The 12,934-nt window shown below is 41.7% G+C and overlaps 1 protein-coding gene and 1 long non-coding RNA gene across 5 annotated transcripts; one reads left to right on the top strand and one right to left on the bottom strand.

Moving 5' to 3' along the window:
• Positions 1-547: 547 nt before the first annotated feature.
• LOC127358239 (protein lin-28 homolog A-like) lies at positions 548-12,299 on the bottom strand. 4 transcript variants are annotated; one of them, XM_051391205.1, is made up of 4 exons: positions 12,092-12,299; positions 10,784-10,938; positions 5,866-6,044; positions 548-985 (listed from the first exon to the last, which is right to left on the bottom strand). In XM_051391205.1, the coding sequence occupies exons 1-4, from the start codon at positions 12,099-12,101 to the stop codon at positions 763-765; spliced, it is 567 nt and encodes a 188-aa protein (XP_051247165.1). In that variant the 5' UTR covers positions 12,102-12,299; the 3' UTR covers positions 548-762. The 4 variants fall into 4 exon arrangements, with proteins under 4 accessions (XP_051247165.1, XP_051247166.1, XP_051247163.1 ...); XM_051391206.1 differs by having other exon boundaries at positions 10,784-10,935; XM_051391203.1 differs by lacking the exon at positions 12,092-12,299 and adding an exon at positions 11,804-12,075.
• Positions 9,652-10,372, top strand: LOC127358241 (uncharacterized). The gene is made up of 2 exons (XR_007882406.1): positions 9,652-9,875; positions 10,081-10,372. It is a non-coding gene; the product is annotated as an uncharacterized LOC127358241 (long non-coding RNA).
• Positions 12,300-12,934: the final 635 nt, after the last annotated feature.

The following is a 12,934-nucleotide window of genomic DNA, read 5'->3' as shown; positions in this document are numbered from 1 at the left end:
GTTGTATTCGTAAATGGAAATGTTCTTACCACTCGTTCATCTGCCACATTAGGAGGTACACCTATACAATCCAATGCAACTGTTCTGCCGTAAAGTCTAATTTATGACGCCTATAATGTTATGTTTTTGTTGACACTGTCTTAGAGATGTTTTGATTTGTCATAGCAGGAGAAAGGTGTGCCAGTATGCAAGCAGAGCCTAAATGGAATGCAGCATGATTGCACATGCACTTCTCCTGTTATGACATGTCAAAACATCTGCTGCAAAAAAGATCTATTATAACCACCATACAGGTTTTATAGACCGTACTGTTTTATATCTGCAAACCCATATATCAGTCAAACCCATTCTGGTGCTTTAGGCCACTCAGAACTACTTTCCACACACCCGGTATGTGTACAGTGCTTTGGAGAGTTGTAAACCAGTTTGATTTTTGTACTTGAATCATTGTAAAAAGGAGGCACACATTATGTCAGATCAGTCCGAACAAGGAATTGATATCTGTGGCTACTACCCGGCTGAATCAACAGTAAGTCTGATTGTTTCATTCCAAAGCTAAGACACTTATACAAGGCAGAAAAACAACACAAAGGGAAAAGAAAACAATTTCAAAGTGGACATGCCTGTCAGCGTAGCGTGGTACTGAGAGCATCTGCCATCAGTACCATGGTGATGACTCCTATTCTGCCGCTCAATAAATAAAACCTGAGGTAGCTCTTAAGCGGTGTTCCAGTGAAAAATCTCACAGTCTCCCTCTATCATTCACTCGGAGTTTTCAGAGAGGGTGGCCTGGCTGTGCTCCTCTTCCTCGTCCCTCCGTGAGGTAGCTGTTCCCTGAGAGCCTGGAGACGAACGCTGCTGCTGTGCTTTGACCGGACAGTTGGCCACCATGTGGGAAACACTCTGACAAAAATGGCACTTTTTGGGCTGAGGGGGCAGCTGACACTCTTTGGCATGATGGCCGGGTCCTCCACAGTTGTAGCATCTAAAATGAACAGAGAGAGGGAATTACCTCAGAGTGGCCATCTCAGTTACAACAAAAATGTATTATCCTCTGAACGGGGACTTCACATTCTTCCGACGGGCCATTATTCCGAAATCCCAACAGCCCAAGAAATTTCCAAAAAGATAAGTTGGTGATACCAGAGTGTGTATTTTCAGAGCAACAGGCCTTCAGAGCAATGGACATTTGTTTTTGGAGTAACTGGCTGTCGATCAAATGGGCTTTTGGTCCAATTGGGGTTTCGGAATAATGAGCCGTCCGAACAATGGCACAGCACCTTCAGAACACTCATTTTTGAACGGTTTGTATTTCTCTCAAGCACATTCATCAACATGTTCTTTGTGTAAATTCTCACATGCAAACATCCTAACATCAGTGTTTCCTGTTTTCAGTCATCTAACTTTTTCATAATGCCAGAAGAACTTATAACAGGCAAAGCTTCAGATAATGTTCGTCACATGTTCATCCTAACCACAAAAAACTGCACGTCAAAAATACACAGTGTGTCCATACGGTCAGAGGGAGAGGTGGACATAAAGGAACAGACAGAGGGACGTATTTTATTGAGAGATTTGTTCTTTCATTTTGGTCATTTTTGTCTCACAGTACAGTAATGTTACGTATCGGGTTCTTACTGTGGATAGGGGCAGTAAAGGTGAACAATAAGACTGAGAAAATTCTCTTTGTCACACTGACACAGTTCCTAAAAACAGACAGCCTTGGTATCAACATTAAATATTAACACCAACAATAATAGCAGTACTATTTGATTAAGTACAAAGTGAAAGACATTATTATTATTATTATTATTAAAATGCATGTAATCTTCCTGACAAGAAGCTGATTTTCATTTTAATCTGAATAAAATCCAATCTGCTGTGAGATGACATGATTTAATTCTACCACCAGAGGGCAGCACACTCCAGCTTTAGTTTCAGAGTCCTCTGTCGTTAAACAATGTGTCACCATGTGTCCGCATTAACTGCTGTCCCAGTGGTGGACAGCTGTTAGGGGATTTGACCAAATTGATCTGTGTCCCTCAGGGGATAGCATCAGGGATACTTCGTTGACAGCAAAACTTAAAACTGGCTTTGTTGTTCTACCAATCAAGATAAAAGGGTGGACGTTGGCTCTGCAGGGTGTTTAAAATCGTCCTCCAGTCAAAACTGAGCATCAGGGGGCGCCTGAATACCTCACCTGGTAGAGCTGGCGCAGCATATACCAAGGCTGAGTCCTTGCTGCAGTGGCCATCGGCTGGGCTCCGACCTGTGGCCCTTTGCTGCGTGTCTTCCACCCTCTCTCTACCCCCTTTCCTGTCACTCTTCAGCTGTCACTATCCATTAAAGGCAATAAATAGCCCCCAAAAATATTAACAAAAATAAACTGAGCTTCAATATCCAGAATGATGTATGTGAGGAGGTATAGGTATATTTATATTAGTGTATAATCACCTGAATGTGAGAATCATTGTGTTTTTGTTACCTTAGATTACACCTTTTTTATCTACAGACGTCATGTTTCGTCTTCTATGGAGTCCGCCATGCTTCTACAGTAGCCCAGAACGGACAAACCAAGCACTCTCTATGCTCTAGATAGGGGTGTTCATATTTTTCACACGTTTCGTGGCCACCGTAGAGTCTCCTTGGAGCTTGGAAGGGGAGGTGGAAGCAGCATCTCCAACTGCATCACTAGACGCCACTAAATTCTACACACTTGACCTTTAAAACAAGCTCACTACAGTTTATAACTGATTTCTTGACGAATCTGTAAGACAACCACAAGAAGGCATCATAGTTTCAAAGAGGATTCCACTTAAAGTCAATGGACAGTAACATAAAATCATCATCCAGTCCTAATCCTGCCGTTAACCGTATGTGTATGCATCTCCACACAGAACAAGCTGCTATGATCTTGTAGCCGTGTGTGTATTGATATCAGTAAATCTATGCTGAGAAAGCTAATGATCAGCAGCTAAGTGAAATCCTGTTGGTGAATTCATTAGGGCACGATAAATAAGGCAAGTGAGGCTCAAGCACTGTGCAGTGTGACACAGAGAGGCAGTGGCCACTTAAACAGGCAGAAAGCATTGATTTTTTTCTGTACGGACAACCTGATTTTCTACAGGCCCCGGCTTTTCCCTTTTGCTCTCCATCTGCAGCCCAACAAGTAAATGTAGCAGTGAAGGCAAGTTATACACTCAATGACACAGTTCCCTCAGAGGCATTATCGAGATATAATAAATCTGACTGGGCCTGTTTTCACTAAAACAGTCACCGACATTTTAAACACATGGGTATATTCTTTAGGTAACCCATACATCTGCATGGATCTGAGAATAATGCAGATATATTGGTACTGGCTTATTAAGTTGGCAGATAAGGATCAAGAAATTTGAAAAATCGTGCTCAGTAGATAAAATCATGGAACATCTGCCTCAAAAACCCGGTATAAGTCACTTCATGTTTGAATGTTCACTGTGATGAATTACTTATCTCAAGCAAGTGTCATGCTTCTCTAATACTGTGCAGAAATAAATGGAAACTGGCTAAATGGCTGCCTGGACGCAGGGGAAGCACATTTAATCTGACACACTGCAGCAAGCTTTGGTCACCTGTACATGGACAGACACAAACTGACACTGCAGATAAAAAAATTACTGGCCGACAACTGATATACTGTAAAGGCAAACCGAAAACATCAAAATAAAGTACCCTGTAAGTTTCATCCTTTATATATACACAACTACTTCCCTTTAATAAAGGGACAGCTCACCCCCAAATCAAAAATACATATTTATTTCTATTTTCTTTTATACCAAACTACTTTTCAAATGTATTTTTTTTTGAGCACCACAAGCTGGCTCTACAGCCAAAATCTCTAAAACATGGCAACTCACACCAAAACATTTTAAATCGATGAGTGGCGCTACAGGTAAGCAGGAAAAATATGTATTTTTTATTTTGGGGTAAACATTCCCTTTGAGGCAGTGGTTGTCAACCTGGGGGTTGGGACCCCCAAAGGGTCACAAGATAATTCCCAGGGGTCGCCAAATGGTTGAGGAGAATAATATAAAGAGCTTTTTCCCTGAAAACAGCTGCCTGCTGCTGGAAATCAGGCTGATGATACGCAGACACTGAACCAAAACAGTCAAACAGTTGCTGGTCAATCAAAACAAGGAGCTGAAAGATGCTAAACCACTGTAAGCTGAAAGGAGGGGCAGAGATGATAGTTAAACAACCCACAAATATATAGTTTAATTTAAAGAAATGTTACTCAGAAAAGAGTTGGGGAAAACTTTCAGCGGTGCATTAATCCACATTGGGTGCTATAGTGAGTATTTTTGGCAGCAGGACAGTGTGTGTGGGATTAAGTCCGAACAAACTACAATGTGTGTGTTCATGGTAATGAAGGAACATGTCAGCCAGTGCAACAGTGTGGCTGACTGATGTGTTTTTAATAGCTTCTGTACAAAAATGGAGCTCTATGGCACAGAGGAAGAAGATATATCAGGCTGTGATACACACATACAACACTGTTGTTGGTCAGGGTACTTTCATTGAATTTGCTGATGGCAGAAAACTACAGCTTGCATGTGTTTTAAAGCAGCTCATGTTCAGTGAGATAGATGCCTGAGCCCTGGATCACCTCACAGCTAACCACCACTTCCTTCCTCTCTTTGGCCTTCCTCCCAGCCCCCCCATCAGGGCTCAGTATCGATCTGCGTGGCCACGAGGGTGGGAGAAGGAGTTCCTTTGTCTCAATACCACCGTGACCTCTGAACCCTGACCCCTGCTCGCTCACCAGCCCCTCCTCCTCATTTGCACACCACATCCCATTGTTGCTATGGCAATGGTGACCTCTGGCCTCTCTCGGGCACCTACATCTGTTATCAATTAAACGGATAGGATCCTTTTCCTCCTCTGAATACTACATTTATGTTTGGGAGAAAAAGGGGAACATGTGAATGCAATCAAACCTATAGCAGATACTTAAGGACAGGAAGTTGTGGGATTATTTTTATCATTGCCCACCATGAGTAATGAAGTTCAACCTAATAGATGCTATCACATTAATAACTTTGTCAGATCTTAATGGCCTGCAATCTGCAAATCTAACTCCTTTTCTCTTAACTGAAACATTCATGATTTGGAAACCAGTGAGAAAGATGAAGTAGGAACATCTGAATGCAATCAAATCCAGCAGGTATTTAAAGACAGGAAGATTCATTTTATCACTGCCAGCCATGATTAATATACTCAAATCTACAAGATGCTATCAAATTAATAGCTTAATTCCCCAAACAAGCTTCAAAGTCAAACAGAGCAATTGCAAATAAATAGCCATTTCCTCCAGTAGCATTCACTTATAGGTTCATTTATAGCCCAGGAGTTTGTGTTTGCTAACAGAGAGATAAAGTTTGAAGTGATGAAGCTACACAGAGGCCAACAAACGGAGCGTTGGGGGTTGAAGAATCCTGAAGAGATCAAACAATCTATTGATCCAGACCAGCCTGCTGCTCCACAAAGAGCCAACACCTAACAGGCTTTCTGTTTGAGAAAGTTTTCAGCCCAAACGCAACTTTCATCATAATATAATATAATAACTGACATCACTTGTAAAAGTGTCTTTACCCTTTAGCGCTTTCTGTATGAGGCTTCATAATTTCAATACCGGTCAAGACTGGACCATTGCGCCAAAATAAAAAGATACTGAGTAGAGGATTAGAAAAAAACTAGCATTAACTTCTGTGAATGATGCATCAATATACATGGGTTCACAGACTCCCACTCAAAGCGGAGGCTGGGGGAGGTGGCCTTTACACTCTTTTTTTATATAAACGTCGTTTCTCAGCCTGCACTTACCGGTCACCCTTGGAGCGTTGTTTCTGGGCGCTCTTTGGTCTTCTCTCGCTGCCGAGACATGGTGCTCCATTGGGCCCAGTGACCCGGACAGACTCCAGCCCTTTAGATGATTTCTTAAAGGTGAACTCCACGGCCTCGCCTTCTCTGAGGCTGCGGAAGCCCTCCATGTGCAGTTTGCTCTGTTAAAGAGAGAGTTTACAGGGTTTTAGCAGATTCCTCAGATGGTGTAATCAAAAAGCTTTCTTTTTTAGAGCTAATACCAAAAACCTTCCAGGCCCACAACTTTACTGTTTTGGTTCACTCTCATCGCTCTCATAGTGTTGTAAGCATATTTCAGCTCATTATTTGGGGTTTCTTTCAGAGGAAAAGCTCTACAAACCCACTGTACACTACCTGATCAGCACCAAACAGCCATCAGATACAGTTAAAGCTAAAGAGCCATTTCCCTCAGGGGTTGGTGGAGACCAAAAACAGCTAAAAGAGAGTGAATATTGGACACTTTCACTTAATTCAATTCATCATGTGGACACAAACACCATGAAGCTCCGTAACTGCTGGATCATGATAATCAATGTTATGCTAATGTTTGCCATATCAACTTAAAAGGTGATGAATGTTGTGTGACTAGATCAATTCAGTTGTTGGGGGTAAATTTGCTAGATATCTAAGCTTTAAAAGGATAGTCCAGTTAGTGTTGATTGTAAATGTAGTAAATTGAAGCAATAGATTCTTTGGTGCATGCCATATTGACAGAGAAATAGCTGCAAAATCTGGTTTGGCTTGGAGCTTGAAGGTAACAATATAGCTACGTGTGAAAAAGAAATCAAATATGCAGGAATTCATTTGCTAGGCAACTCTGTGTAACACTGATTAGCACCCAGCAGCTAACTTCGCTGGCTCAATGGCCGTGGGCCTCAGAAGCTCACCCCCAATGCATCCATGTCTTATTCACGTACTTACATCAGGTAAGTAACGTAGATTATGATCTTTTCCTAAATCTACAAAGTAGCTTTTGTGCCTCTCTAGCCAAACTGCAACCGTTGCACAACGTAATTCCAAAAATTCCATAATTCTAAAAAAGATGCGAGAGGGATACCTACAGTGTAAAGTTGGCAGTGAGAATGTGTTCTGGTACATGTAAGCTGCTGGCACAGCTCCGCAAGCAAGAGAACTCAGTGTTCTCTGTCAATATAACACACACTGTGGGATTTATTGCTTCAATTGACTACATTTACCATCAAGACTGATTGGACATCCACATAAAAAGTGGCAAATTTCCCCTTTAAATAAGCCAATTCCACGTTTGGTCCTTAAGACAAAGGTGGAGCTTACTTAATAACTGACTGCACACTTGAGACAACCTGCAATGTTACATTAATAGGAACATGTAGCCACTCTGTCAGGGAATCCTCAGCTCGCTCATAAAAACCCAATCCTGTTGACAGCCCTGTTAAAACATCAGTGCTTTCAAAGACCCCTCCTCCCCTCATGTGTCTCGAGCCAAACCTCCAAAGCATTCCTCATCCCAACCCACCACCCCCCTTCTGATTCCTCAGCACCACCACCTATGTACATGCAGCCGAATATGAGTCCATCTGTTCAAGCCTCCAGATGACCGCTGCACTGGAGGACGCTGGGAAACGACACAGGGGAGGAGTGCATTCCTGGGATGGCTACCAGAAGAGGTGGAAAGAATGTATGCATCCTGAGAAAAGTAAATTACCAAACAGTGCACTAGGCTATTGATCTTCCACTAATTAGCTTTCCAGTTGTAGTGGTAAATAAAAGGAAGGATGAACCATCAAACACTGAACATGCCAAACACCAGCTGCACCTTTTTTTCTTAAATACCCAAACTTACTAAATAGATTGATACTATCCCTTTAAACTCTATAAAACAATCAGTTGGCTATCACTATGAAGAATCTCTAACATTTGTTCTACAGATTTTACAAACATTTTGAGCTCACATTTACATATGCTTCATATTTTCTTTGTTTATTTCCCTTTTGAACTCCAAGGTGGAGTCCAAATGGGACTCACTTGCAGAAATCAAACCTTAATCAAACAAAGAGAAGGAAGAGAACGCCTAAAACTCAAGCAGATAAGCTTTGAGCACTTTGTAGCGTACTACACATCCACCAAACAATAAAAGCAGACTGTCTGGGACTGCAGCCACCACAAGCCAACCAGCAACACGCCTTAAATGGTCATCGGTTGGTTAATACACATTAAAGCTGCTGCTGGCTCAGCCGGAGGGAGTATAGAATGTAAACCTGCTGACCAGTATGACCACAGGCTCTGTTGACTGCACTTCAACAGTCAGACATTTCCACCTTAATGAATGTCCTTTTGTTGACCACAGCACGACATAGTGGCTAAAGATGTAGTCAGATCAGAAAACTATTTCAGTTTTCATCTTAAAAAAATAAAATAAAATTCAAAACTAACAGTATACATCTCCTCTGAGTCTAAAGGTGAGTTTAGCCCCTCCCTAACTGTGATGTAATAGCCAAGACTCTAGAGGTCCAGTAACCCACACGCAAGGGTCTAAGAAAATATTGGAAAATATCGTATCACGATATTTCATTTTGTGATATTGTATCGATTCTCGAACACACTGCATACATTTTTGTGGTTAAACCCCCAACAGCGAGATAGCAGATTTTTGCCAATATACAGCCCTACCACACATATGCTCTCAAAGGACCATAACTGTGCTTCTAGTTGACTGTCAAAGCTCCACCAGACGCCCTGTCTTTCCAGCGCAGACAGTATCACTGTGCAGTGGTCAGACGGTGTCCACATGCCCCCCATGTGGTCACACACTACAGACCTACAAGGCCACTTCTCATACAGATGTTTGCCCACCCCACAGAGTTCTTGGAGAGAGGTTGGTTTGTAGACGACAGACTGTGCAACCTAGGTTTTTTTTTTTTTTTTAGGCATACTGAGGGCTTAAGCTATGGCACAGTCTCTGTATATTGTATGATTTGCTAGCAGAACCTTAAAGACCCCCCTCCAGACATGTCTTAAAACTTCCAGAATCTCTGAATATGCTAATGTTGTTCATATCTAAAGTTTTCCTGCTGGACACAAGATGTCTCCTACTTCACTGTAAAGTCCATTCTCAGTGTATCTGCTCACAGCCCCCCCCTTACAATGAGCACTGAGAAACTTTCCACTTTCAGCAGATGAATGTGAAAACATCCTTCTGGTGTCAAACTCTGCACAGACATTATTCAAATATCACACTGTTGGAACAAGAAGAAACACTGATTTTTAAGAGGAGTGGCCTCTGCTGCAATTCACATTCAGATTTAGAGTAACAGGTTCAGTTCTAACTATATTTAATTGGTCAATATAACAATACAGACCACAATCTCCCTTCTGTTCTAACCTCTGCACACCAAATTGACCCCAATGATCCACTGAAGCCCAAAACAACAGGGCCCTTATCCCCTCTCTTTCATCAGATGATTTACACAGGGGCAGGTAACCTGAGAAGAGGTCTCTGCCAAAAGGCTCCACATGGGAGGTGGGACTGAAACCCGGGGGTTGGGTGGGCTCCCTGATGCTTTAATGACTTTATAACAGGAAGCAGGGCTGGATGGGGAGAGGAATGAGCCTTGTTTTCTCTGCTTTAGCCTCTAACCCCTTTAAAATAGAAATGCTTGAGCTCTAAACCCCCACACACCTTTGAGGTTCCCAGCAAATATCTGTCTGTGAGGTGGAGTGGGGGGGGCAGTGACTCAGGCATGGTTGACTTTAAGATGTGTTAATCTTCAGGTAATTTTACACAAAAACACATCAGGTGTCTTACATTGTTCCTACAAGCTGATTTTGAGGGATAATGCCTGACTTTACTGCAGAGAGTCTTGGCTGGTCTGTAAACTGAAACAGAACAGCAGTATATCTTCAGAAGAGGAGAAGATACAACCAGTGATGTTTGTCATTTTCGCAGCTGCTGATTCATTTTCCGTGGATTGACTTTCAGCTTTACATGCAAGGTATAAAATCAACAAATAGATTACCATATCAAATCTATCATAAATATTTATGTTGTTTTTTAAAACCCATGTTGAATATGTGATGTGTGTGATATTTTGTTCTATTTTTGAACAAGATTTTATATTGTAAGCATTACAGTTATGTGTTCAGTAGGCCTATGCAAAAACAAATGTCATTTAACTTCTGAACTTTCTTTCTTTAAAGGTCCAGTGTGTAACATTGAGGAGGATCTATTGTCAGAAATGGAATATAATAATCATAGGTATGTTTTCATTAGTGTGTAATCACCTGAAAATAAGAACGGTTGAGTGTTTGTTACTTTAGAATGAGCTGTGTTTATCTACAGAGGGAGCTGGTCCTCTTCTACCGAGGCCGCCATGTTGAACCGCCACGTTTCTACAGTAGCCCAGAATGGACAAACCAAACACTGGCTCTAAAAATGCTTTCATGCTTTTTATTAATTGGCCATGACAATAAATGCTTTTTAATATATTCCGTCCTTTGGAGTGCCTGGATTGCCTTTTTGCTCCTCTGTGTTTTCCCTGTTCCCGAGAGCACCAGACACATCTACTGATCTACAAATGAGTATTCAGAGCAACCGGTCATCTTTCTTTTCCTAAGGCCTTATGGGTAGTCATTTGTCAATTATCAGCCACTGCCTCAGAATTTTGTCCTTTTGAGTTTTTGAGGGTGTTCCAGAGTTTTGATTTTTATACACTGTATGCAGGTATTGTTAACATTGTTTTACATATGAATAAGTTACATATTGTTAATAATTACATCCGTTTTTATGCAGAGTTGTGTAATAATGACAAAAGGTCATTTTCATAAAAGTTACCTAATGCAGCTTTAAATTAGAACAAAGCCTCACTTCACCACGATGTGAACGGCAGCAGCAGAGTCTCACCTGGTGGACGAACACGTCGAGCGGCTCCTCCAGAGGAGCTCCGTCCCTGCTGCTCATGGAGAGGAAGCCGAAGCCCATCCGCATGTTGAACCACTTGCAGAGTCCGCTGCCCCGGCACAGAGCCGCCGGCTCCTCCTCGCTCTGCGGACAGCCTGCTGCCCCGGGGACAGACACACAGCCAACAATACTGAAACTGGCTACTGCTGATGTCGAAAAAACTATTTTCTCAGACGACTAGTGTGGAAATACGGTGCAGCCGGTGTTCATTATCGATTATTCTGCAGGTTATTTTCTCCATTTATCAATTCATTGTTGAATCTATACAATATCGGAAAACTGTGAAAAATGCTTATTACAATTTCACATAGGCCAAGACTCCATACTTCAATGCTTTTGTGTTCAGTCCAAAGATATTCAGTCATACAAGCAGCAAATATTCACATTGTAGAAGCTGAAACAAATCAGCTTTTGTTATTTTCTTTAAAACAGGACATAATCGATTATTTTCAGTCCTTTTCTCCGCCTTTCTCTCACGTTTCTTGTTCACTCTATTACCATCACTCTCTTTTTGTGATTACAGCTCACATTATTACACCTACAACTGCTAAAACACGATGAAACCCAGTATGGAAGTAAATTAATGACAATAAAGTACAAAAGCTTTTGCTCACTATTAATGGTCTAATATTTCCTTTATTTAATTCACTGAAAATACATTTATCAATATAGCCAATTATTAATTTGTATAGCCTATTCTCACACTTTCCTACAATGGCAGAGCAAAGTAAGAACATTTCGTAAGATTTTTTAAAATCTTTTTTCATTTATGTCCACTACAGCAGGCCTTCAAAATAAAATGTATCATCCCTGTGTGTGTCAACATTAAACTCGATAAACAGCAGAATCTTTAAAAAGCCTTCATCTTACACAGATTAGTCTTATATACACAATATATATATTACTCCAGAGAAAGAGCTTTTCTAACAAGTTAGAAGTTGTATGTGGTTGTTTGTGCTCTACCTGTGAAACTCTGATTGGAAGCAGAGCCCATCCCGCCGCTCTCTGCTGCTTATCCCCGGCTTTGAAGTGCACTGAGCGGCTGCTGCCAGCCTCTCACACCTCCATGCCACCTCCACTACAACAAAAGCCCGCCTTCCCCCAGACCCCAAGAGATGTTTCTGAATAGACAACCACCCAGCCCCACAGAAGGGAAAGAAACAGACAATGCAAGAGGAAGAAAAGCCAGCCCTCTCTTCTATTGAACCTTTCTTCCCTCTTTCAGAGCATCTGCAAAGAAGCTCTTCATACCTTCTGCCATGGTGGGAGGTTTCCACAGCCTCCTCCTGCAGACACAGCTCCGGCCCAGCAGATATCAGATCAAATGACTTAATTGCATGCTGGACATCCGTGCACGTTCTCTCCGTGTGTGTGTGTGTGTGTGTGTGTGTGTGTGTGTGTGTGTGTGTGTGTGATCCTCCAGGAGAAAGAATGCGTCCTCCCTGCTTCCTGCTCTCTCCTTGCACAATATGCAGAACCCCATTGACCCTCCTACCTCTAGTAACCCCCACTGCACACACACACACACACACACACACACACACACACACACACACACACACGCACACACACCTTTTCGGTCAAGTCCACGTGATTTCCAATCGCAGATAAATCACACGTGTCCAATAAGATGAGGAGCCAAAACAATTGACAAAATGACCAATCAGGGCTTTGGACGATACAGCATTAGTATATCTGCCCCGCCCACTGCCACCCTCCACCACACACACACACACACACACACACCACACACCGCTAAAACTCCTTACTCCGTGTTTTGCAGCTACAGCTAAATTAAAGTTGATATTTTTTATAAATCTAATTCACAAGGACCTATGTGTAAAGTATGCCATATGTATGTCAATGTAAACGGATGTATCTAATATTGAAAGAAATACATATAATCCACCATTGTTTGCAAATGTTTCAAAATGAATTGGCTTCAATATTTGTAGTGAAATATGACCATTCTCACAATTTGATTCAGAGGATTTTAAAGGGAAAGAACAGCAACTAGAAATGAACAGTGTTATTTTTCAGGTTGTAGAGAGCCAGTTTGTTAAATGAGATTGTAAAAAGTAAGAAATAGCCTAA

The sequence above is a fragment of the Dicentrarchus labrax genome, unplaced genomic scaffold (genome assembly GCF_905237075.1).
Source record: "Dicentrarchus labrax unplaced genomic scaffold, dlabrax2021, whole genome shotgun sequence".
NCBI lineage: Eukaryota > Metazoa > Chordata > Actinopteri > Moronidae > Dicentrarchus > Dicentrarchus labrax.
This window is presented reverse-complemented; position numbering and strand designations above follow the sequence as displayed.

Excerpts from the sequence above, each read along its gene's own strand:
- LOC127358239 (XM_051391203.1), bottom strand. The coding sequence starts at position 11,834 with ATGGGCTCTGCTTCCAATCAGAGTTTCACAG. Across the intron at positions 10,939-11,803 it reads TTCCAATCAGAGTTTCACAG|CAGGCTGTCCGCAGAGCGAG; the intron begins GTAGAGCACAAA and ends TCCCCGGGGCAG. Across the intron at positions 6,045-10,783 it reads TCGACGTGTTCGTCCACCAG|AGCAAACTGCACATGGAGGG; the intron begins GTGAGACTCTGC and ends TCTCTTTAACAG.